Raw genomic sequence first — 24,338 nt, 5'->3', positions numbered from 1 at the left:
TCCATCTCCCACTCACCCCTTGCTCCAAACCTATTACATCTCTAACTTTCTGAGGGTCATTAGCCTCTGTTTCTCCCGTTACAGATGCTGTCTGACCTCCTGAGTATTTCCAACATTTTCTGTTTTTGTTTCAGAGTTCTGACATTCGCAGTGTTCTGCTTCATATTCTGTTCACATGTCTGTGTGAAATGGGAACGCTCTCAGAGATTCAAAACTACCAGAAGAGTGTGCTTTTTGTTAACCAGCTGATCATGTACAACATATTGTGCAGAAAAGACAGGATCTCATTCATCCAGGTGCAGTTAAGAAAACTAACGCCACTTGGCAGGATTTTCCACTCCCGATGCTGGAAATTCTCGCCTGAGGCCAACAGACCTTTCAATTGTCCATCAAGTGGTCCGTCCTGCCCATGACGATTCCCACAGCAGGGAGGACCGGAAAATTTACCCCACTTACTCACTGAAGATTTTGAAAAATGACTTGAGCCAATGCGTGCTGAAGAAGTGAAATTCTTGTGACCTGGTTGTTGTTTTAAACTTTCTTTCTCGACAGGTGGATGCTGCTGTAAGTGCTGCCAAAGAAGCCTTCCCTGCTTGGTCAAGCAAGAGTCCTTTACAGCGCTCCCAGATACTTCATAAGCTGGCAGACCTGATAGAAGCTCATCTGGAGGAATTTGCTCAAGCAGAATCAAAGGATCAAGGTAACAGAAGCGGCCAATTGTTTCTGTGTGCACGTTGAGCGTTTGAATGTGGGAGAGATGGGGCTGGGGCTCTACCAAGCAGCATCTGCAATCACAGGTGAATTGGTGGGAAGCAGATAGTGCAGTCAATATTTGACAATTTGATGACACAATGTAATTGCCTTTTAAAATGGAACTCATCTAGACTTCGTTAAAAACATTGCTTATAAGCTTCAAATATTGTGCAACCTAAGCACTTGTTTGATTGTACAAATCATTTTATTCTTCAAGCCAAGAACATAAGAAGACTAGAACAAGACTATAGGGATGATGGGTTCAATTGGGATTGGGTGGGAAGGGTGCCCATTTTTTGGGCACAGTCCCCTGAACCATATTAGCGCAAATGACGAGTCGTCCTGAATTTTGAGCTTCATCATAATGAACATGATACTGTGGTGCAGGCTTCTCAGTTGAGTACTCCAAGTTCTTAATATCACAGTGGCTTGCGGTTAACTGGTCGAGCTAGACCATAGAAGTCACAGGGAAATGTGAACAAGAGTAGACCTTCAGTCTCTCAAACCTGTTACTGCATTCAGTTAGATCATGGCTGACCTGTAGCATAATTCCATCCACTGCCAACCTTGGTTTCATAACTCCTAACACTTAGCTTAACAAAAATCTATCAATTCCAGTTTTGAAATTTTGAATTGGCTCCATAGCTTTTCGAGGGAGACTCGCAGATTTTCACGACCCTTTGTGTGAAGAAGTGAATCCTAATATTAGACCATAAGATCATAAGACATGGGAGCAGAATTAGACCACCCGGCCCATCGAGTTTGCTCCATCATTCAATCATGGCTGATATTTTTCTCATTCCCCATTCTTCTGCCTTTTCCCCATAACCCTGATCTCATTATTAATCAAGAATCAATCTATCTCTGTCTTAAAGACACTCAATGACCTGGCCTCCAGAGCCTTCTGAGGCAAAGAGTTCCACAGGTTCACCACTCTCTGGCTGAAGAAATTCCTCCTCATCTCTGTTTTAAAGGATCGTCCCTTTAGCCTGAGGTTGTGCCCTCTGGTTCTAGTTTTTCCTACTGGTGGAAACATCCCCTCCACATCCACTCTATCCAGGCCTCGCAGTATCCTATAAGTTTCAATCCCCCCTCATCCTTCTAAACTCCAACGTGTACAGACCCAGAGTCCTCAACCGTTCCTCATACAACATTGCTGCTGAATGGCTGAGCTCTCATTTTAAGCAATGTACTATTTACTGAAATCCCCTACCAGAGAAAATAGGTTCTCTCAATTTGCCCTATCCTATGAAATAGCAGCAGCAGTAGGCCATTTGGCCCCATTGGTCTGTTCCACCCTTCAATATGATCATGTCTGATTTGTTTGTGTTGAGTTCCAAATTCCCCATCTACCCCTGATAACTTTTGATTCACTTGCCCAAAAAGAGTCTATCTACCTCTGCCTTAAAAATATTTAGTTATCCCGCTTCCACTGCCTTCCACTGACACTCCGTGTTGGTTCTACTAGGACCACATGGCTCCTGATCTCATTACAGCTTTGGTTTAAACATGGCCAAAAATAACTGAACTCAAGAGGTCAGGTGAGAGTGACTATCCTTGACATCAAGTTAGTATCTTACCAAGTTTAGCAACAAGCAATCCGAGCAAAACGGAAGTCAGTGGGAATGAGGGGAGAAACTCTCCACTGGGGTCATACTTATCACAAAGGATGATGGTTGTGGATGTTCAGTCCCAGGACATCACTGCAGGAGTTCCTCAGGATAGTGTCCGAGGTCCAACTATCTTCAGCTGCTTCATCAATGACCTTTCCCTCCCATTAGGTCAGAACTGAAATGTTCACTGATAATTACGCATTGTTTAGAACCATACGCGGCTCCTCAGATACCGAAGCAGTCCTTGTCCATATGCAGCCAAACCTGGATAACTTTCAGGTTTGGCTGATGAATGGTCAGTAACGTTTGTGCCACACAAGAGCCAGGCAATGACCATCTCCAACAAGAGAGTATCTAACCATCGCCCTTTGAAATTCAATGGCATTACCATCACTGAATACCCGACATCAACGTCCTGGGATTTTCCGTTGACCAGAAACTGATCTGGACAAGCCATATAAAAACTGTAGCTACAAAAGCAGGTCAGAGGCTGGGAATTCTACAGCCAATAACTTACCTCCTGACTCCCCCAAAACTTGACAACCGTCTTTAAGGCCACAAGTTTGAAATGCGATAGAACACTCTCCACTTGCTTGGAGTGCAGCTCCAACAACACTGAAGAAGCTTGACACCAACCAGGACAAAGCAGTCTGCTTGATCAGCACCCCATTCACCACTGACCCATTGTGGCAGCCATGTGTACCATCTACAAGATGCACTGCAGCAACTCACCAAGACTTCTTTGCCAGCACCGTACAAACCCTTAGCATTAACCACCTTGAAGGACAAGGGCAGCAGACAACATGGGCACATCACCACATGGAAGTTCCCTCCAAGACTGATGGACTGGAAGATGTTTGCTGTTCCGGTACTTCTAATTATGTTGCCCTTTATGAGGTTCTTGTCTTTATGTAATATTTCAAGCGCAGATTTAAGCATCAATAAGAATTGCAGGGTCATGCAATAGGCCATGGGAAATCTTTCACTTGCCTACTGATGTCATCAAACAATGATATCAAATATATTTGTATTTCCAATATTATCTGAGTTCAATCTGTGAGACATGTGGCGCAGCAAAGGCTCCAGCTGCACCCTGACATGCAAATGTACACCTGTGCACGACACTGAGAATTGAAACCAAGTATTTGCACCCTCATTGAATTTTACTTTCAACAAAGGAAATCATAGAACCATAGAATGGTTACCGCACAGAAGGAAGGCCACTCAGCCTGTTGTTTCTGTGCTAGCTTTCTGTGGGGGCTGTCCTGAGGTGGGGACTTCGAGGAATTTCAGAGACTGAAGTGTCATGTCAGCTACCTTGCCCAGCAGTGGCGAGCAATTAATCTTATAATTCAATGCCAATTTGTGGGCTGATTGGAGCTGTTGCAAGAATATCCTGGGGGAGGGGGGGGGGGGTTGGTAACTGGTCCCCCCACCCTGTCTCTGCCTCCCCCCCCCCCCCCCCCCCCCACCGCCTCCGCCTCCCCCTCCCCCTCCCCGCCTCCCCCTCTGAAAGCCAGGAAAGCTGGTCCCTGGAGGTGACTTACCAATAAATGTCATGGCAGGCCTTTGAGGCCTCTTTTGGTTCTTCCCTGCACCAAAGACGCAACAATCAGTGGGCCTCCATAAGAGCAGCTCTCCCAGTCCCATGCCTCCATCCTTTCCCTGTAATCTTACAATTTTTTTCAGGTGCTTATAATTGCCCTTTGAAAGCCAGGATTGAATCTGTTTCCATTACGTTGTCAGGCAGTGCATTCCAGATCCTAACCACTTGCTGCATCATATTTATCATATTTTTTATAGGATATGTAGGGATGTTTACAGACTGAGTATGGGAAATAGCTATTTTGCATACCTAACTCAGACTATCCTTAATCAGGATCCAGAGATTTATTTTTTCTAATTTGTCGCATGCTCTTTTCCTCTCCTGAAAGCACAGATGCCTCACTGAAATAAAAATGGAAAGTACTGAAAATACTCAGCCAGTCAGGTAGCACCAGGAGTGAGAAACTGGGTTAATGTTTTAAGTCGATGGTTTTTCGGCAGAACTGGAAAAAGCTGGAGATGTCATAGAGTCATTATGGTACAGAAGGAGGCCGCTCAGTCCACCGAGCCCATGGCAGCTCCCTGCCGAGTAATCCAGCCAGTCCCATTCCTCTCCTCTGTCACTGTAGTCCTGCAAATTTATTTCCCTCAAGTGCCCATCCAATTTTCTGGAGTCAAGGCCTGCAGAGCAGGATGAGCTGTCATGCTAAGCCTCAGTGTTTCCTTGTGAGTCAAATGATGAACATCTGTGTTTCATGAGGCAGCTTGCAAAGGAACATCTTGATGACCATCTGGATGACCCAGTCCAATACAACATACCAGGTCCAATTGTTTAACCCAGGTGCTCCATTGAAGGGTTTGGGTAATGATGAGGCTCAGTGCGGCTGATGACAGCTGCTGTAGGTGAGAATCCTCCCTCCTTGGAAGTATTTTTTTCTCTTCCAAATCCACCTCAGAACTTAGACCTGGATTTTGCACGTATGTGGAGATCTGTGCACGGTGGACATATTTCCATCAGTGACACAAACTATTGCACATTGAAACGGAATCTGATATGAGTAGAATATAGAGGTTTTCGCTGTGTCATATTAACAGCTATGGGGAGCAAACACGAGAATTCTCTGGAAGTTTTCATAGAATCCCTACAGTACAGAAGGAGGCCATTCAGCCCATCGAGTCTGTACTGACCACAATCCCACCCAGGCCCTATTCCTGTGACCCGACACATTTACCCTGCTAATCCCCCTGATACAAGGGTCAATTTAGCACGGCCAGTCAGCCTAACCCCGCACATCCTTGGACTGTGGGACGAAACCTGAGCACCCGGTGGAAACCCAGGCAGACACGGGGAGAAAGTGCAAACTCTACACAGACAGCCACCTGAGGCTGAAATTGAACCTGGGTCCCTGGTGCTGTGAGGCAGCAGTGCTAACCACTGTGCCATCGCGCTGTTGGCCTCCACATTGTGAGTATAGTATTATAAATAGCCCCAAAAAAATCATTTCATAAATACTGATTTTTTTTTTACCTTTTCAAATGACAGGAAAAACAATAACTGCAGCCAGAAGCATGGAAATACCTCGAGCAGTTTATAATTTCCATTTCTTTGCCTCAACTATCCTCCACCACACCACAGATTGTGCAGAGATGGACCATATGGGCTGTACAAACTTCACCACACGGACTCCAGTAGGAGTAGGTAAGGCAACAAAAAGTCAATTCTGAAGGCTTATGATGTTCCTTTGCATTATTATATATAAGTTTAAAATATTTTTGTGAAAATATGCTTGAGTATTTTATAGAAGAAAGTGATAAAAATAAGTACACTTCGTGTTAAAATGTCATAATTTGGAGTGGCTTTGGAGATAGAGAGCCGTCAAAAGGTTTGGTTAGCGATCTTGTTAATCCCGCTGCACAGACTATTGAAAATATTAAAAGGGAAACTACCCCGCAAGTGCAACAGAGGAATGATTTACACCCTGTAGCACAGTTTAGCATTCCACAAAGACTGGAATTGTCCTATGAGGAGAGACTGAGGAAACTGGGTCTGTATTCTCTAGAATTTAGAAGAATGAGAGGTGATCTCATTGAAACTTACAAAATTCAAAAAGAGATAGACAGGGTAGATGCAGAAAAGACATTTCCCCTGGCTGGGGGGGTGGGGGGTGGGGGGGGGGGGGAAATCTAGAACCAGGGGACACAGTCTTAGAATAAGTGCCAAGCCATTTAGGACTGAGATGAGGAACATGAGAATCAGGAGCAGGCCATTAAGCCCCTCCAACATGCTCCGTCATTTAATAAGATCTTGGTTGATCTGAGGGTAACCTCAAATCTGCACTTCAGCTATTCCTGAAATCCTATCCCTCCTTGCTTACGAAGAATCTATCCACCTGTTGTTTCTGTGCTAGCTCTCTGTGGGGGGCTGTCTTGAGGTGGGACTGGGAGGAATTTCAGAGATAGAAATGGAGAGATGTAGATTCACCAGAATGCTGCCTGGGATGGAACATTTAAGTTATGAGGAGAGGTTGCGTCGGCTTGGGTTGTTTTCGTTGGAGCAGAGAAGACTGATAGGTGACCTGATCGAGATATACAAGATTGAGAGACATGGACAGAATGGATAAGGAGCAGCTGTTCCTCTGAGTTGAAGGGTTAGTCACAAGGGGACATAGGTTCAAGGTGAGGGGCAGAAAGTTTAGGGGGAATGTGAGGAAAAACTTTTTTACCCAGAGGGTGGTGATGTCTGGAATGACAGTCTGTCCCATTGGGAAGATGCAGCATGGGTTCAGGAAAGGCAGGTCATGTTTAACTAATTTACTGGAATTCTTTGAGGATATTGAGCGTGGTGGACAATGGGGAACCGGTGGATGTGGTGCATCTGAATTTCCAGAAGGCATTCGACAAGGTGCCGCACCAAAGACTGCTGCATAAGGTAAAGGTGCACGGTGTCACAGGTAATGTATTAGCATGGATAAGGGATTGGTTAACTAACAGAAAGCAAAGAGTGGCTGGTGATCAGTGACTAATGTTGTGCCTCAGGGATCAGTGTTGGGACTGCAATTGTTTACAATTTACATAGATGATTTGGAGTTGGGGATCAAGTATAGTGTGCCAAAGTTTGCAGATGACACTAAGATGAATGGTAGTGTAAAGTGTGCAGAGGACACTGAAAGTCTGCAAAGGGATATAGATAGTCTAAGTGAGTGGGCGAGGGTCTGGCAGATGGAGTACAATGTTGGTAAATGTGAAGTCATCCATTTTGGTAGGACTAACAGCAAAATGGATTATTATTTAAATGGTAAAAATTGCAGCATGCTGCTGTGCAGAGGGACCTGGGTGTTCTTGTGCATGAATTGCAAAAAGTTGGTTTGCAGGTGCACCAGGTAATTAAGAAGGCAAATGGAATTTTGTCCTTCATTGCTGGAGGGATGGAGTTTAAACAAAGGGAGGCTATGTTGCAGCTGTATAAGGTGCTGGGTAGGCCACACCTGGAGTACTGTGTACAGTTTTAGTTGTCTTACTTGAGAAAGGAGAAACTAGAGGGGGTGCAGAGAAGATTCACTGGGTTGATTCCGGAGTTGAGAGTGTTGGCTTATGAGGAGAGTCTGAGTAGACTGGATTATACTCATTGGAATTTAGAAGAGTGGGGGGAATTTTATAGAAACCTGTAAAATTATGAAGAGAATAGATAAGATAGAAGGAGGGAGGTTGTTTCCACTGGTGGGTGAAACCAGAACTAGGGGGCATAGCCTCAAAATACGGGGGAGCAGATTTAGAACTGAGTTGAGGAGGAACTTCTTCACCCAAAGGGTTGTGAATCTGTGGAATTTCCTGCCCAGTGAAGCAGTTGAAGCTACCTTGTTGAATGTTTTTATGGCAAAGATAGATTTTTAAACAGTAAAGGAATTAAGGGTTATGGTGAGCAGGCGGGTAAGTGGAGCTGAGTCCACAAAAAGATCAGCCATGATTTTATTGAATGGCGGAGCAGGCTCGAGGGGCCAGATGGCCTACTCCTGCTCCTAGTTCTTATGTTCTTATGTTCAATGGATGTCCCCAAAGATCTACCAGATATCAAATTGTTGCGCTCCTGATATGATTAACAATATTAAATATGCCAAGAGTATAATTAGGGGAATCATAAACATGTAAAGCTGGTGCACAGATGGTCCATTGATCTAGTACGTTGATGTTCTAGGCGGCCGTGTGAAGCAGTAGGCAGCATATATTCCCTTCAAAGGCTCAAGAAAGCCATTAGGGAAGGTGCTGAATGGAAATGAGGTTCTCCCCCACAGAGCAGGAAAGAATATCACAAGGTCAGATATCCCAGGGTGCTCCTGTAGCTCCCCTAGCAACTACGTACAGTGTAGAAAAAACCCAGCAGCCAGGTTCTGAGCCAGCAAGCGGCATGAGACATGGTGAACATAGAGAAGGAGAAAAAAGATTGTCGTGACATAAACAACTCTGAGTTTAATGCCCATGCTGTAGCATTGGGAGGGACTTTTACCTTTTTCTTGACAGCCACAATTTCACAGTACGGAGTAACTAATGCTAATCCCTTACTCTGTCTCTTCAGCTGGCCTCATCAGCCCCTGGAATTTACCACTGTATCTCTTGACCTGGAAGATAGCTCCAGCCATTGCCACGGGCAACACCGTGGTTGCCAAACCCAGTGAAATGACGTCAGTCACTGCTTGGATGATGTGCAAGCTCTTGGATGAAGCAGGTAGAGGGATGCTAACTGGTAGATAAGGAATGCCTTTATTGGAACACATTTTGCAACTTCTTTATGAAGAACAATTTGTGTGTCCCATGCTAACGTTCAGGTGATTGCTCGTTCCTTGCACATGGTACATTTTACTTATTGCTGTGGCCAGAATCACTGACTTTCAGCCCTCTGTATTTGTCGAACGCTTGTTGAATGATGACTTTTTTTTAATAGAAATCCTACTGTGCAGAAAGAGGCCATTCGGCCCATCGAGTCTGCACCGACCACAATCCCACCCAGGCCCTACCTCCATATCCCTACATATTTTACCCACTAATCCCTCTAACCTACGCATCTCAGGACTCTAAGGGACAATTTTAGCATAGCCAATCAACCTAATCCGCACATCTTTGGACTGTGGGAGGAAACCGGAGCACCCGGAGGAAACCCACGCAGACACGAGGAGAATGTGCAAACTCCACACAGACAGTGACCCAAGCCGGGAATCGAACCCAGGTCCCTGGAGCTGTGAAGCAGCAATGCTAACCACTGTGCTACCGTGCCGCCCCTTATTGGGAACTGTTGCTTCTTCTATGAAACCTATCTTGAAAACATTGCTTTCCTGAAAATGTTGGTCACATGACTCGGGATTTTGTTTCTTTGATACAAATATTAGGCATCGTTCCAAAGTAAAACATTTCATTCTGTACTTAAATGTTATTGAGAAGTTATTTATTGCCCTTCTCCTAGGTGTTCCACCTGGTGTTGTGAACATAGTGTTTGGGACTGGTCCAAGGGCAGGGGAGGCAATTGTCTCTCACCCTGATGTGCCACTGATATCCTTCACTGGGAGCACAGTGACTGCACAGCGCATTCGAGAGAGGAGTGCTCCGTTCTGTAAGAAGATCTCCCTGGAGCTAGGAGGGAAGAACCCAGCCATCATCTTTGATGATGCAAATCTTGATGAATGCATTCCAACCACAGTGCGATCCAGCTTTACTAACCAGGTAGGAAATGTATTGGTAGGAAAAGTATTAGTAGGCGGGTACAACAACAGATTGTAAAGGTCAAGTACTTGTGAAAAAAGCCCTCGCCCTGAATCAGTACCGACCATTTTGTGATTAGCCCCTCTATTTATCTTCATTTCCATTAATAACAATTGTTCTGAGGATGAGGCCAAGGCCAGATTTTTACTGAATCTGCCCCTTTCCAGTTATCCTGACAATTTGAATGGCCTGCTAAACTGATTAATTCAGGAAGCATTGAAATGTAAACTATAGATTTTGGCACTGAAATCACTTGTAGGCCAGATCAGGTAAAGGTATCAGGTGTTGCTTTCCCTGTAGGTCATCAATGAGCCAACTGTGTTTGTTTATACAGCAGTAGTAATTTGCTGGTGATAACACACATATTTAGAGAATTCACTTTTGCAAGTAGTGATAGTGGAAACTGAAGTTATGGGTGAGAGTTTCCGGCCGCGGGGCGCCCAAGACTGGAAATTCCCACCCAAAGTCAAGAGATCTTTACGTGGTCCGCTGAATTTTCTGTTCCGCCTGCTACGATTCCCGCGGCAGGCGGGATGGAAAATTTCCGGCCTATACCTCTACGTTTCTGGTGCAGTGTTATTACCACTGTCCTATCCTATCCAGTACACACAATACGAAGATAAAACTCAGTTTGGAGAATAACACTTTAATGCAAGAAAAACAAACGCCAGAAGCAGGGACAGATATGGTTTGGTGCCTCCTGGATGTTACTGCTTCTGAAGACAGTGCGCTATCTGCATCTAGAGCAGGAAAAGAGTCAAGTCTGAAAACAGCTTGATTATATTGGAGGAGATCCATACAACAGATGACAGACAATTAAATTACTGTAACAAAAAGATAAGAGCCAGGAACGCAACTTGTGTGAGAGTAGTTCCTACGTTCTGTAGGATGTTAAAAAACCCACACAACTCATAGGCCGGGATTTTACTGCCCCGCCCGCCACAGAATTGAAGCGGGCGAGGAGCGGACAGTGGAAAGGTCCGCTGATCTCGGGTGGGATTTTACGGTTTTGGGATGAGCGCAGCTATAAAATCCCACCCATAGTCTCATACTCAGAGGAATTTGATTATCCAAATGTTCTCACGTAATTGAAAATAAAACATTATGGTTTAAGGCAAGGAAGATTTCCACAAGACTTATCCTTAGCCAGAACTGAGTTTTTGTAGTGTTTGTGTTGTTGAAAGATATTCAGGAATGCTTGTTTTACTTCTTAAGCTTTTCATACTGAATTTCCTCATCAAAATTAGTAGATTCAGTTTGTAAGTTTGCAAGTTCTCTAGTCACAGTATTCCAACTTGAAAACATATTGGCATTCCTTCACTCTCACGAGGTCAAAGCAGCACTGTGGGTGTACCGACACCACATGGACTGTAGCAGTTCAAGAAGGCAGCTCACCACCACCGTCTCAAGGGCAATTAGGGATGGACAATCAATGCTGGACTAGCCAGTGAAGTCCACATTCTGTGAACGAACAGAAAAAAGTAAACTTTTAGTAAAGTGATTAAGTGCTGAAGGGTCACATGAGGAATGCCAACAACCACTGATGGCATCATCCATGCTCCAGTGTGAGTGATTACCTTCAGGAGAGGAGGGAAAAATTAAAGGGACAATTTCAAGAGGAAATTGGGAAAAGCAACAATTGTAGTACACAATCTGTCAAGTACTTTCCATACCAGCTCCTTAATCAGAATGAATGGATAACAACTTTATATATGTTATATATGATGTTATATATGATATTAAGAACATCCCAAATCACTTCACAGGAATTATATCAAACACTTTTTGACTCATTGGGGGCCATTTTACCATCACATTGCGCATGTTTTCAGGCGTGATGCAGTGGTAAAGTGGGCCTTAAAACGCTGAGCGAGATCGGAGCCGGTTTTCGTGGCCGGCGCCATTTTACGAGTGCCAGATATCTGACGCGGTCAACCTCTCGCCGGAAATGGGCGAGAGGCAGGTTAATATATTTAAATCTATTTAAATGGGCATTTGCATCTGCTCAGCGAGCCCGGCACGCAATCGTACGGACTCGGCCTCCCTTTATGACCTCGCCGGGAAATGTTCGCACCGGTGAGGAATAGACATGCTCCCCATGAACGGGGCGCAGTCGATTTGGCCTCGCCAGTGGAACTGGAGGCCATTGAGGCCCCCAGGGAGGCCAAGGGCAAGGGGGAGGTGTCCCTTGGGCAGTGCCAGACTGGCAGTGCCACTCTGGCACCTGGGCAATGCCCACAGGACAGTGCCAGGGGGCGGGGCTAATGGAGCTAGGGCCAGTGGGGCAGGGCTAATGGAGGAGGGGCAATTGGGGGTGTGGCTATTGGGGGAGGGGCTATTGGGGTGGGGTCCTGCTGCCACTCTGCTATGATTGGGAGGGAGGGAGAGGGGGCCCGCTGCCACTCTGCCGCGATCGGTGGAAGGGGGGGGGGGAATGCGGAGGGAGAGAGAGGAGGCCCGCTGCCACTCTGCCACGATCGGTGAGGGGAGAGCAGCTGGTCCGTGATTGGTGGGGTAGGAGGGGTGGTCTGCGATAAGTCCGGGTGGCAGAGGAAGGGCGGGGTGGGGGCAGTCGGTGGGGACTGTATCTCGGGAGATTGCAGGGGGAGGGAGCTGCTTCAGGCTGCCTGCAGTAGCAGGAGCCTGACAGCTCTCTCTTTTCTGTCAGACTCCTGCTACTGCTAATGCGCACGTGCAGCATCAGCGGCCTGTACATGCGCACTACCTGCCTCTGCGGTCTTTCAGGCGTGTTAAGCCCCGCCCACTGGCTTCTGTAGTGTGAATCTGGTGCGCTCAAAATTTTGCAGTCAGAGTGTGTATGGCGGAGGGTGGGCAGTGGGGGGGGGGATGGGGGGGCAGTGGGGGGGACGGGGGGGGGGGGGGGATGGGATGGGGGGGGGGTGGTGGTGCGGGGACTAAAAATGGGCCTAAAAGTCAGATCTGAAACTCTCCCAGTTTCATCTCCACCCAGCACTGGTAAAATTGCCCCCATTAGAGCAGTGGGGGTGGGTTGTAGAGACAAAAGTAAGTTAAGCCGCGTCTGCAGTCATTTCAAAAGAGAACAGTTTTTTTGTTCCTGTTTATTTGGACCAGCCAATTTGTTTCTCTGGTCGGGTGACTCTAGATTAGTTTCCGGGCTGATACATTGTTATATCCCCTCGAGGATAGAGACAGCTGCTCTCTATCAGTGCTGCCACCAGAGAACCTAGACACAAGTCGACCCAATCATTTGATGCAGGATATTCAAGATATTATCAAAGAGGAAAGAAATGATTTATGATAGTATTTTCTCTGCATGTGTAATTCTGGAGTGCCTTGTGCAACCCATGCCTCTTGTACATTACTTCCCCGTTAATTGTTTACATATTTAATCTGTCTTAATTATTCTGGATTTCTAGCATTGCCAATGCAAACAATATGACTCAAATAATTTCTGACTATACTGTGCCAATCCACCTCAGATTCTGTGGTGCTTAATGAAGTGTTCTATAACGATACGAGTGTTTAGTTTGCGCCAGCCCTTTGTCTGCCTCTTCCAGAATTACCGCCATTAAAGCCATGTTTTATGTAATATATTTTCAGATGATACAAATTGGTAATTCCCTCTCTTTCCTCCCTCCCTCCATTTATTGCCTAGAGTAGGGTGTAGGTGAAGAATTATTTTCTCTTTTGACAGGGTGAAGTCTGCCTGTGCACAAGTCGAATATTTGTGCAGAAGAACATTTACAGTGAGTTTTTGGAGAGGTTTGTGGAGAGTGCCAGAAAATGGAAGGTTGGCGTTCCTTCTGACCCGACTGCCAATATGGGTGCGCTAATTAGCAAAGAGCATCTAGAAAAGGTCTGTATACACCATTGCATGCTGCAGCTTCAATGAAATAATTTAAGAAGAGAATCCTTAAAGAAGTTAATTTTCTATTTCTGATCATTAATGAATTGATCAGAAATATAATGTGCTGTTCAGCAAAAACAAGTTTAATATGCTTTTATTTAAGTTGTTGTTTTTTCAAAGAAATGAATTTTCCTTGCTCTTCCGGCACATTTCCTTCCTGGGCCTGCAGCAGAGGTCAGCGGCAATGGCCCTGAACCTGGATCCTGGGCTTCATTAGGAGTTTGCACATTGGTTTGTTGAGTGCGAAGCCACCGTCTAGTCCAAATAATGTCACTGCATCAGTGGAGAAGAGGGTTGTGCTCCCTATACACAGTGGTTAACACTGCTGCCTCACAGCGCCAGGGGCCCAGGTTCGATTCCCAGCTTGGGTCACTGTCTGTGTGGAGTTTGCACATTCTCCCCATGTCTGCGTGTGTTTCCTCCGGGTGCTCCGGTTTCCTCCCACAGTCCAAAGATGTGCAGGTTAGGTGAATTGGCCATGCCAAATTCTCCCTCAGTGTACCCGAACAGGTGCCGGAGTGTGGCGACCAGGGGATTTTCACAGTACCTTCAGTGCAGTGTTAATGTAAGACTACTTGTGACGCTAACAAATAAACTTAAAAAAACTTACATACATTCCTCCTCCTGAGGTCCCTAGCATCAGAAATGACAGTCTTCAGCCAATTCACTCCATCTGATCTCAAGAAACAGCTAAAAGCACTAGATACTCCAAAGGCAATAGGTCTTCACAACATTCTCGCAATAGTACTGAAGACCTGCACTCTAGAATCAACCCCACCCTGAGCCCAGCTGTTCTAGTACAGCTACAACATGCCATGTGGAAAATTGCCCAGATATGTCCTGTACCCAAAATGCAGGACAAATCCAACCTGGCCAATTACTGCCCGATCAGTCTACTCTTGCTCATCAGCAAATTAATGGAAGGGGTCTTCAATAGTGCTGTCAAGCAGCACTTGTATAGAAATAACCTGCTCACTGACGCTCAATATGAGTTCCGCCAGGACCACCCACTTCTGATATAATTACAGCCTTGATCCAATCAGAGCTGATATTAAAAGGGACCCTTTATTCAGACTAGCTACAAACCACCCTGGGCCCAGGTATGTTGTCACAAGCTTCACATAACTTATTAAGTTAATCACAATATGTACAAAAACATGATACTTAAAAAAAGGCAGTTCACTCTGGAACACTAGCTTGTGATCCTCTGGTTGACTTTTGCTGTGTCCTCTTGATGGTAGACTATCTTCTTCCTGCTCATCTTTACTCGAGGGGGGGCGAGGGGGTGCGGGGGGCGCGGAGGGAGGGGGGTGGGCGGGGGGAGGGGGGAGTGGGGGGGGGCATAGGTTGAAAGTGAGAGGGGAAAAGTTTAAAAGAGATGTAAGGGATAAGGTTTTCAATAGAGGGTGGTGGATGCCAAAAGGCCTAGGTGCCGCTTTAAAAAATTGCTTCAAATGAAGCCTCAGTGTAACCTCATGACTTCACCCAAGTGCAGGACAACAAAACTACACTTGATCTTAGCCAAAAGGCCAAGAAGCGATACAGTACTGTTTTTTGTTCTATCTTCTTTGAGCAGTGAGCCAAAAGCTTTTCTTTTCTACTTTTAAATCCCAGCCCATGTGTATAATCAGTGGTCCTTGAGTTCTCATTGGTTTGGGCAAAATTTGATTAGTCTCAGATTGATTTATTAAGGGTAATGGTCATTTGCTGATGTAATTGCTGTTATCTCCTGACTGGTTCCTTGAGGTGCCAGATATAAAGGTAATGAAAGATGAGATTTCAGATCAGTCTCTGTGAGACATCATTGCAAACCCATTGCTTGAATTCTTTCTGTCCTTCTGAAATGAAATGGCTGAAACTTGACGTTCGGTTTAGTAGCGGCGATGACTTTTGAAGTCAAAGAGTCAGAGTTTTCCTTTGTAGGTGGACTTTATAGGTAGAGCAGATTATAGGAGAGAATAGAGGCTCTTTTCCTTACTGGAGACTGCAGGTGTCAACACATGAAGGTTGCCTGGTTTCTTCTCAGTAGACCAGGGGATGACTTCCTGAATACCTTACTCTGTAATTCCCAATGGCGACGGACCCCAGTTCTCGCATGTGGCTCATGCTGGTTTGGCTGAGAGCTGTGTGCTATTAATGTCTCTCACACTGCCATATAAAGTGGTTTCTTATAGCCTCCTCTATACAGTTACAAAACACAAGGATGGCTTATATATTAATTTAGATGAGTCATTGTTCTATGAAGCAATGAGGTTAAGACCATAAGACCATAAGACATAGGAGCGGAAGTAAGGCCATTCGGCCCATCGAGTCCACTCCACCATTCAATCATGGTTGATTTCAACTCCATTTACCCGCTCTCTCCCCATAGCCCTTAATTCCTCGAGAAATCAAGAATTTATCAATTTCTGTCTTGAAGACGCTCAACGTCTCGGCCTCCACAGCCCTCTGTGGCAATGAATTCCACAGACCCACCACTCTCTGGCTGATTAATTGAGTTGTAGTCTTTTGAAGAAGGTCTCCCCCTCAGTATTGAAGGAGCCCTGAGTTTTCACACCTTTAGAATACTCCATTGTTGGTTTGTGGCCGATTGAATTTCAAATGACTTTTGCAATCCTTCTTGAGATGTCTTTTGCAATCCTGCTTGAGATAAGCACAGTCTGCTTCCCCCATCTAGCTGATCGCAGCTGAATCCACAAGAGAAGTCATGTGACATTTGGGTGCCATGTTTTTTAAAGTTCCTTTGTGTCTATTTTTTAAAAGGAGATCACAATTTGTTACAAAAATCCTGTTAGTGACATACTGGCTGTGGATTACTTCTGTGCTGCTTCAGCACAGGCAGGTCCATTTGATTCAGGGTTAGCTGTCATGAACCTCTAGGGTCACATTGAGGTCTCAATCCTTTCTGGGGTGAATTTTGATTTGGAAATTCCCCAGATCCCCTTTCTGCCTCTTTCAGCTCATTTGGCATTTAATACCCACAAACTCTTCAACTAACGGGGGCTTCCCCTTCACTGTCCCTTGACCTGCTTTATTAGTTTATTTATTAGTCACAAGTAGGCTTACATTAACACTACAATGAAGTCACTGTGAAGATCCCCTAGTCGCCACACTCCGGCGCCTGTTTGGGAGCTGAGGGAGAACTTAGCAAAGCCAATGCACCTAACGTGCACATCTTTGGACTGTGGGAGGAAACCGGAGCACCCGGAGGAAACCCACGCAGATACGGGGAGAACGTGCAGACTCCACACAGACAAGCCGGGAATCGAACCCGGGTCCCTGGTGCTGTGAGGCAACAATGCTAACCACTATGCCACCGTGCCACCCTTGTGGATTTCCCTGGTCTTTGTTTAATTCTGTGGGCTCTGATATAGCCATTTCATGGGTTGTGTCACCCTGTGGGGCTTCTGAAACATTTTCAGCTGTCTGCAAATTTATAGATTCCTGCTGCTGAAATTGGTCAGTGTGTTCAGCCTCTCTGGACTGTTTCTCTGTTTCACGGGGTAACATCTTCTGGCCGGTGAGGTCATTTTCTTGCAAAATGTCGCCCCTTCTCATGCGATTCCACCCACCCTGACCAACCCGCTAAGGTGTTCACTCTTTAAGTGGATGTTCACTCACGGTAGCTCAATGCCTGTGTCAGTGACTCCTTTGACTATCACTTTAGAATTTGTTTCCTTTTGCAAGGGAGATCTTCAGTTCTGCCTGCTAGCTGTGTCTGTAAACAGCCAGTATCCTGGAGAATGTTAATCTCCTTTCCTGCTTCTTTGGAACCACAAAGGCCATTTCCCATTTATACACAAAATCCTAAAAGGTTTGTTTCTGTGCTTTCCTTTACATTCATACGAAGGGTTAACTCCGCGTCTATTCTTGCCATTGTGATACACCTGCGGAACATTTGACTATGGCAAAGGCATTACATACTTGCAAGTTTAATAATAGGTTTAACTGGATGAATTTCATATCAATAATGAAATGAGTCCTTTTGACAATAATAATGAACTTGTTGTTTCCTTGAACAGGTAAAGGGCTATATCACTCTAGCCAAGACTGAAGGAGCTGAAATCCTCTGTGGCGAAGGAATTGATTCCTTGGAACTTCCCGATAAAAATAAAATGGGCTACTTTTTACTGCCCACAGTAATGACGGAGGTAAAGGACAGCTCACGCTGTATGCAAGAGGAGATCTTTGGTCCAGTGACCTGTGTAGTTCCCTTTGAAACTGAGGAAGAGGTTATTCAGCGAGCAAACAATGTGAAGTATGGTTTGGCTGCTACCGTGTGGTCACGAGATATAGGCCGTGTACACCGGGTTGCCAAGAAGCTTCATACCGGAATGGTATGGACCAATTGCTGGCTTATTCGTGACTTGAATTTGCCATTTGGTGGCATGAAAGCCTCTGGAGTTGGCAGGGAAGGGGGCAAAGACTCGTTTGAGTTTTTCACAGAGGTCAAAACTATTACTATAAAACACTGACTCTTCACTCATATCGAGTGAGTGATATATTACCTTTAAAAAATTTTTAAAAATTGTTTTAAATGCAAAGAAATTATTTAAATTATAAATTAAATTATAATCCATCAGTTGTAATTGTGCAGAATGATGGGCAGAGAAAGAATAGCCATACCTCAGTGCTGAGCACAGAGTTGTATTTGCATTCATTATTAACATTAAAATTTCAAGAGATGTTGGCCTCCAGGACGATAAGCTGACATCATCTGGCCCTGTGACCCACCTCAAGGGGTAAATCGGGACGAAATGCCATTAAACAATAGTTCATAACTAATAGTAATACTTTATCAGAGTGATATTACTGTGATTCTTCAGGAACAAATAGAGCATTATAATCATATTGTACTAGCGTGGTACTGATCTGCAGTGTTGGCTATACATTGTGACGGTAACAAAGCCTTAAGAATATGTCATATTGTTTATCAGTGGAACACATCAGTCATCTGAAAACATTAAAATATAATTGTAATTTTGAAGAATAAAGTGAGTTATGAATTACATTCTGGTTTTGTTTACTATAAAGTCCAGTAAGTTGTCTGAAAATAGACTATAATGGGTGACATATTCATTTCTGATGTGATAGCTGTTGTGATGAAAGACTTGTGTCGCTGCTGAAATTGGGACCCTAAATGAAATGCTTTGTGTGTAGGCTTGCTCTATGTTATGTCATAAACAATTAAGTCTGCTTCTGAACCTAGGATTGCTCCGGCTGGGGCGTTCATTCATTGACATTGGCCATTGCCAAGACTGGCATTTTGTCTTGAAGTTATGTGTTCGTTCCACTGTTGAAGGAGTGCTTTCTCTCATGGCCTAGGATTTTAAAGTTTGGATCCTCTGATTGGTGTTATTTTAATGCAAGTGATAAGTCACTTATTTACAGGTGTTGCCATCGATTGTTAAGCCACACTGATCAGGAAATCTCGGTTTAAATCTGGGTCGAATGCATTTCCTTTCCACATGCCATGAAAAGCAAATCGTCCTCAAGGAGAAGACAATGTGTAATGGGAAACTAATGGAAGATTGGTTGGGTGTTAGGTCTCACACCTCATTAAAGTCAAATTGGAGTGAACAGTCAGCTGGTCAAGAGTAATCAGAGATTATTGCTGACTAGCATCACAGTGGTAAGCAGGGGCCAGAATCAGGATGTCCGAGGCTGGGAATGGAGATTAGAGGTCTACGGTCTGGAGATAAGAAGAAGGTCTGGAGATGGGAAGGAGTGATGGGGAATCAGAAGCTGGGGAGGGGAATCGGTGGCAACTGAGAAGAGATCAGTGGCCTACATTCTTTAAATGCTGTTGCTGTTGCTCCCAGTTCCATATGCAGATAAGTAAATGTCAAAAACCTAACCTGTTGGTCGTAGGTGAACTCATGATCTGCATTTATTGAGTGCCAAGGATGGATGTCAAAGGATAAATAATCATGCAATGGAGGTCTCAAACAGCCAGTACACCTCTTACTGCATTTGCAAAGAGCCTGTTTCATGATCAAGCATTTTTTCCCCCATTTCCCAATATGACAAGTCATGCAACTTTTGGAGATAAATGTCTGCATGTTTTATGCCTACCATGGGCCTCGAAGGCTGGTTAGTGTCTGAAAAATGATTGCTGCATAATCAGATTTATAGTCCTTGGCATGGTTATAAGGACTTTTTTTTGAGTTATTCTGGAAAACATTCTAAAACTAAACGCAGAAAATTAGGGAGCAAATTAGCTACTTAATAATATCATAATTTATAATAATTACCCACTTTGGATTTAATGCTTGAATGGGCACAGAATACCCATTGTTGCTATATTTATGTGGTAAACCTTTTGCATGTCTATAAAATGGAATGGGTACTGAGGATAGGCTCTTCTTATTTCGTACTCCTCATAAGTGGTTGTGCACATCTACAGTATGTATCAAGATTCTTAAGGTTCTATTTTAATTTCACATCTTTTTTTCTGAGCTCTATTTGTAAAGTAAAATTATGGGAGAAATACTGAGGGGAGGTGGTGGGGGGGTTGTGGGGGGTTGTGGGGGACACAAATCCAAAAGCACTGAAATAAATATGGAATCAGTAAAAATAAGCATTTATCTGAGTCGTTGCCAAAATTCAAGAACGAAATGGTTTGACAAAATGCACAGTTAAGCTAAGCCACAGCCTATCATTATTTATATAGTTCATGGACGCCATTTTTATGGTGCTCAAAAGCTGTTTGTAAGATGGCCAGTTTAATTATTACTCTATAAAATCAGATCCAGTGCGCACTGGCACCCAAAATTATTTACGATGCTTTGTCAAATAACTGGGCTTTGCTATAAAACAACAATATAAATACCTGGAGGACTTAAAAAACTCTGTAGTAGATGGAAAAATGTAAATGTGTTTCGTATGGTTCAAGTCCCATGCCAGAGTTTTGAGCACATCATTTGGCTGATGTGTATGTTGCTATAGCAGGGGGAAATAAAGGATGCCCCCAACACATGTGACTCATTGCGTTCCTCTTCAACCGTACCACACGTCAGCAATCAAAGCTAAGATTCATCAATGAGCATAACACAGAAGTTTCTGAAACAAGAGGTTTCAGCGAATCAGCTGTTCGCTGCAAATAACCACATCTTAGTGATGTGTTGCATCTAGCACCATGCCTCCATTCAGCGAGGGCTGCCTTTGGAACGGCAGAGCAGCAACAGCAGAGCTTATGAAGCAAGGAAGACCAGGACAGAATCGTGGAAACAGCAGCAGAGGAGTGGCATAGTGGACAATGAAGAAAGTTATCTCCAATTGCAACGGGATCTTGATCAATTGGGCCAGTGGGCTGACGAATGGCAGATGGAGTTTAATTTAGACAAATGCGGGGTGATGTATTTTGGTAGATTCAACCAGGGCAGGACTTGCTCAGTTAATGGTAGAGCGTTGGGGAGAGTTACAGAACAAAGAAATCATGTTCATAGCTCCTTGAAAGTGGAGTCACAGGTGGACAGAGTGGTGAAAAAGGCATTCGGCATGCTTGGTTTCATCGGTAGAACATTGACTACAGGAGTTGGGACATCTTGTTGAAGTTGTACAAGACATTGGTAAGGCCACACTTGGAATACTGTGTGCAATTCTGGTCACCCTATTATAGAAAGGATATTATTAAACTAGAAAGAGTGCAGAAAAGGTTTACTAGGATGCTACCGGGACTTGATGGATTGAGTTATAAGGAGAGGCTGAATAGACTGGGACTTTTTTCTCTGGAGCGTAGGAGGCTGAGGGGTGACCTTATAGAAGTCTATAAAATAATGAGGGGCATAGACAAGGTAGATAGTCAATATATTTTCCCAAAGGTAGGGGAGTCTAAAACTAGAGGGCATAAGTTTAAGGTGAGAGGGGAGAGATACAAAAGTGTCCAGAGCGGCAATTTTTTCACACAGAGGGAGGTGAGTGTCTGGAACAAGCTGCCAGAGGTAGTAGTAGAGGCGGGTACAATTTTGTCTTTTAAAAAGCATTTAGATAGTTACATGGGTATAGAGGGATATGGGCCAAATGCGGGCAATTGGGATTAGAATCAGAATCATAGAAACCCTACAGTACAGAAAGAGGCCATTCGACCCATCGAGTCTGCACTGACCGCAATCCCACCCAGGCCCTACCCCGATATCCCTACATATTTACCTACTAATCCCTCTAACCTACGCATCTCAGGACTTAACGGGCAATTTTTAGCATAGCCAATCAACCTAACCCGCACATCTTTGGACTGTGGCGTGGGGTGGTGATGGCATGGGGTGGTGGATTGTTTAAAGGATCACACAAGCTGACAGCTTCAAAGCCCAACATGTACAATTGTGCCACTGCTTCTCCAATGGGGCTGGGGCTCATCACTTCCATTGAGGAAGAACAGCCTGCAAAACGTGGGGGCTGCCTTAATTAGCTTAGGGGTTTCAAAAAAAAAATGGGCGGCATGGACAAGTTTGGCTGAAGAGCCTGTTTCCATGCTGTAAACCTTTATGACTCTGACTCTGTGAGTCCCCAGGATAGCTTTCAGCAAGAGATTTCCCGTGTCTAAAAACCTGCACAAAACCCCTCTGCATTAACAATCTTTATTAGACCCTTCACCATATCCCATATTGTGTTAAGGAACATTAAAACCATTCGGACAGCTTCTGTATCAATGACATTAGGACAATGCAGCTCAGAAGTTGCTGTAACACTAAACTTGTCTATCAAAGTGCCACACGTGACAAAGGTAATGAGTTTAAAGCCCAGTACAAGAATTTCTTTCCATTCATTTCTTACCCAAGTGTTTCTTATAAAAAGGCTTCTTAACTCTCCCGTCTGGCCTAACAAAGCAGCGTGTTGTTGCTGACATATCAACCCCTAAGATGCTCAGGGCTGGTAACTTGTTCGATCATATGAAGGTTTGGTTTCAGATTGTTGCACTTTGCCTGGTGGATCTATCTGGCCCAGGTTGGTGGGTGGGGTGGTAGTGGCGTGGGGTGGTGATGGCATGGGGTGGTGGATTGTTTAAAGGATCAGGCAAGCTGACAGCTTCAAAGCCCTGATGTGGAGATGCCGGCGTTGGACTGGGGTAAACACAGTAAGAAGTCTAACAACACTAGGTTAAAGTCCAACAGGTTTATTTGGTAGCAAAAGCCACTAGCTTTCGGAACAGGCTGTTCCTTCGTCAGGTGGGTGGGAGTTCTGACCACAAACAGGGCACAAAGACACAAACTCAATTTACATGAATAATGATTGGAATGTGAGTCTTTACAGCTAATCAAGTCTTAAAGGTACAGACAATGTGAGTGGAGGGAGCATTAAGCACAGGTTAAAGAGATGTGTATTGTCTCCAGACAGGACAGCTAGTGAGATTTTGCACATCCAGGCAAGTTGTGGGGGTTACAGATAGTGTGACATGAACCCAATATCCCAGTTGAGGCTGTCCTCATGTGTGCGGAACCTGGCTTTCAGACTCTGCTCAGCGACTGCGCTGTCGTGTGTTGTGAAGGCCGCCTTGGAGAACGCTTACCCGGAGATCAGAGGCTGAATGCCCGTGACCGCTGAAGTGCTCCCCAACAGACTTCAAAGCCCAACATGTACAATTGTGCCACTGCTTCTCCAATGGGGCTGGGGCTCATCACTTCCATTGAGGAACAACAGACTGCAAAAGATGGGGGCTGCCTTAATTGGAAGTTCTTATTCAGTTGCTCCACCGGTCTCTCCACAATATACATCTCCATTTCCAAAGTGGAATGCAGGTTTGTATCCAGAGACTGCTTACCAGAACAAACTCTTCATCCAAAGGAGTTTCTTTGTGTAACTCCCTATTGCAGGGAGTGCTTGAAGCAAATCATATAGATGCATTAAAGAGAACAATCATTTGAGGGAGGCGGGATTAAATGATTAGGAGGGTAAATTTAAATGAAAAAGGTTGGGACCAGGCTTGAGTGAAGAGTAAACAGTGGCATGGACTGGTTGGGCCCTATTTTACCAAAAATCGCAGTAAAGTCGGGCGTCGGGCCTTTAACGCGATCTGCACCCGAATCCAAGCAGATCGCGGCTTTACCGACACCTGATTCGGGTGCAGGTCTGGTCCGCGCCCGAATCGGGCGGCCTGATGATTTAAATGCATTAGCATGCATTTAAACCGACTTAATGAACCGTGTGCCCAACTCTACCGCCAAATCCCACTTTGCCGTCTCCTGGTCCATTCCGGATCCACGCTGTAAGCGGATTTCTATTCTGCAGAGGAACCTCCGAAGCCCATCCTCCTCGACCATCCTTCGCAGACCCCCCCGCTAACCACCCCGGCAGACCCCCCCCCCCCCCCCCCCCACCCCGGATCAGACCCCCCTGGGAGGCAGCCCACCCCCGGCAGACCCCCCCCGCCCCCCGGGATCGGACCCCCTGGGAGGCAGGCCCCCCTCGGCAGAGCACACCCCCAATCTACCTTGATCGCTGGTCTCCCTCCACCATCCTTCCGACCTGCAGTCCTTTGAGAGCCTGCAGCACCTTCCTGGCCTTCCGCTGGCGTCCGCCGGAGGAGGGGGGCGGGCTCAGATGGATCTCTGGTTGGGGGGAGGAGGATGGGGGGGAGGATGGACTTGGGAGAATCTTGCAAACTGAAAATAATGTAGCATCGTCTTTGTGCTGCCTAATTATCTATGGGAAAGGTAATTAAACTACAGTGTCCTCGTGAGCAATTAGTGACCTGTATAATACATTTGTGATCTGTAACTGGATTTTTGATGTCCCTGTAGCCATTAGCCAGGTGCTCAAATGTTCAGAATCATGTGGTAAACTTGGAAGAA

The 24,338-nt window shown here is 45.1% G+C and overlaps 1 protein-coding gene across 1 annotated transcript in view; it reads left to right on the top strand.

Moving 5' to 3' along the window:
• aldh8a1 (aldehyde dehydrogenase 8 family, member A1) overlaps positions 1-18,559 on the top strand; it is a 37,832-nt gene extending 19,273 nt beyond the window's left edge. The window contains exons 2-7 of the mRNA XM_078212563.1: positions 553-700; positions 5,455-5,610; positions 8,482-8,631; positions 9,364-9,620; positions 13,336-13,497; positions 17,571-18,559. Of these exons, the coding sequence (XP_078068689.1) occupies positions 553-700; positions 5,455-5,610; positions 8,482-8,631; positions 9,364-9,620; positions 13,336-13,497; positions 17,571-18,023 (1,326 nt within the window). The 3' untranslated portion in view covers positions 18,024-18,559. The remainder of the gene's footprint in view (positions 1-552; positions 701-5,454; positions 5,611-8,481; positions 8,632-9,363; positions 9,621-13,335; positions 13,498-17,570) is intronic.
• The last annotated feature ends 5,779 nt before the right edge of the window (positions 18,560-24,338 follow it).

This window comes from Mustelus asterias, chromosome 5 (assembly GCF_964213995.1).
Source record: "Mustelus asterias chromosome 5, sMusAst1.hap1.1, whole genome shotgun sequence".
Taxonomy (NCBI): Eukaryota; Metazoa; Chordata; class Chondrichthyes; order Carcharhiniformes; family Triakidae; genus Mustelus; species Mustelus asterias.
This window is presented reverse-complemented; position numbering and strand designations above follow the sequence as displayed.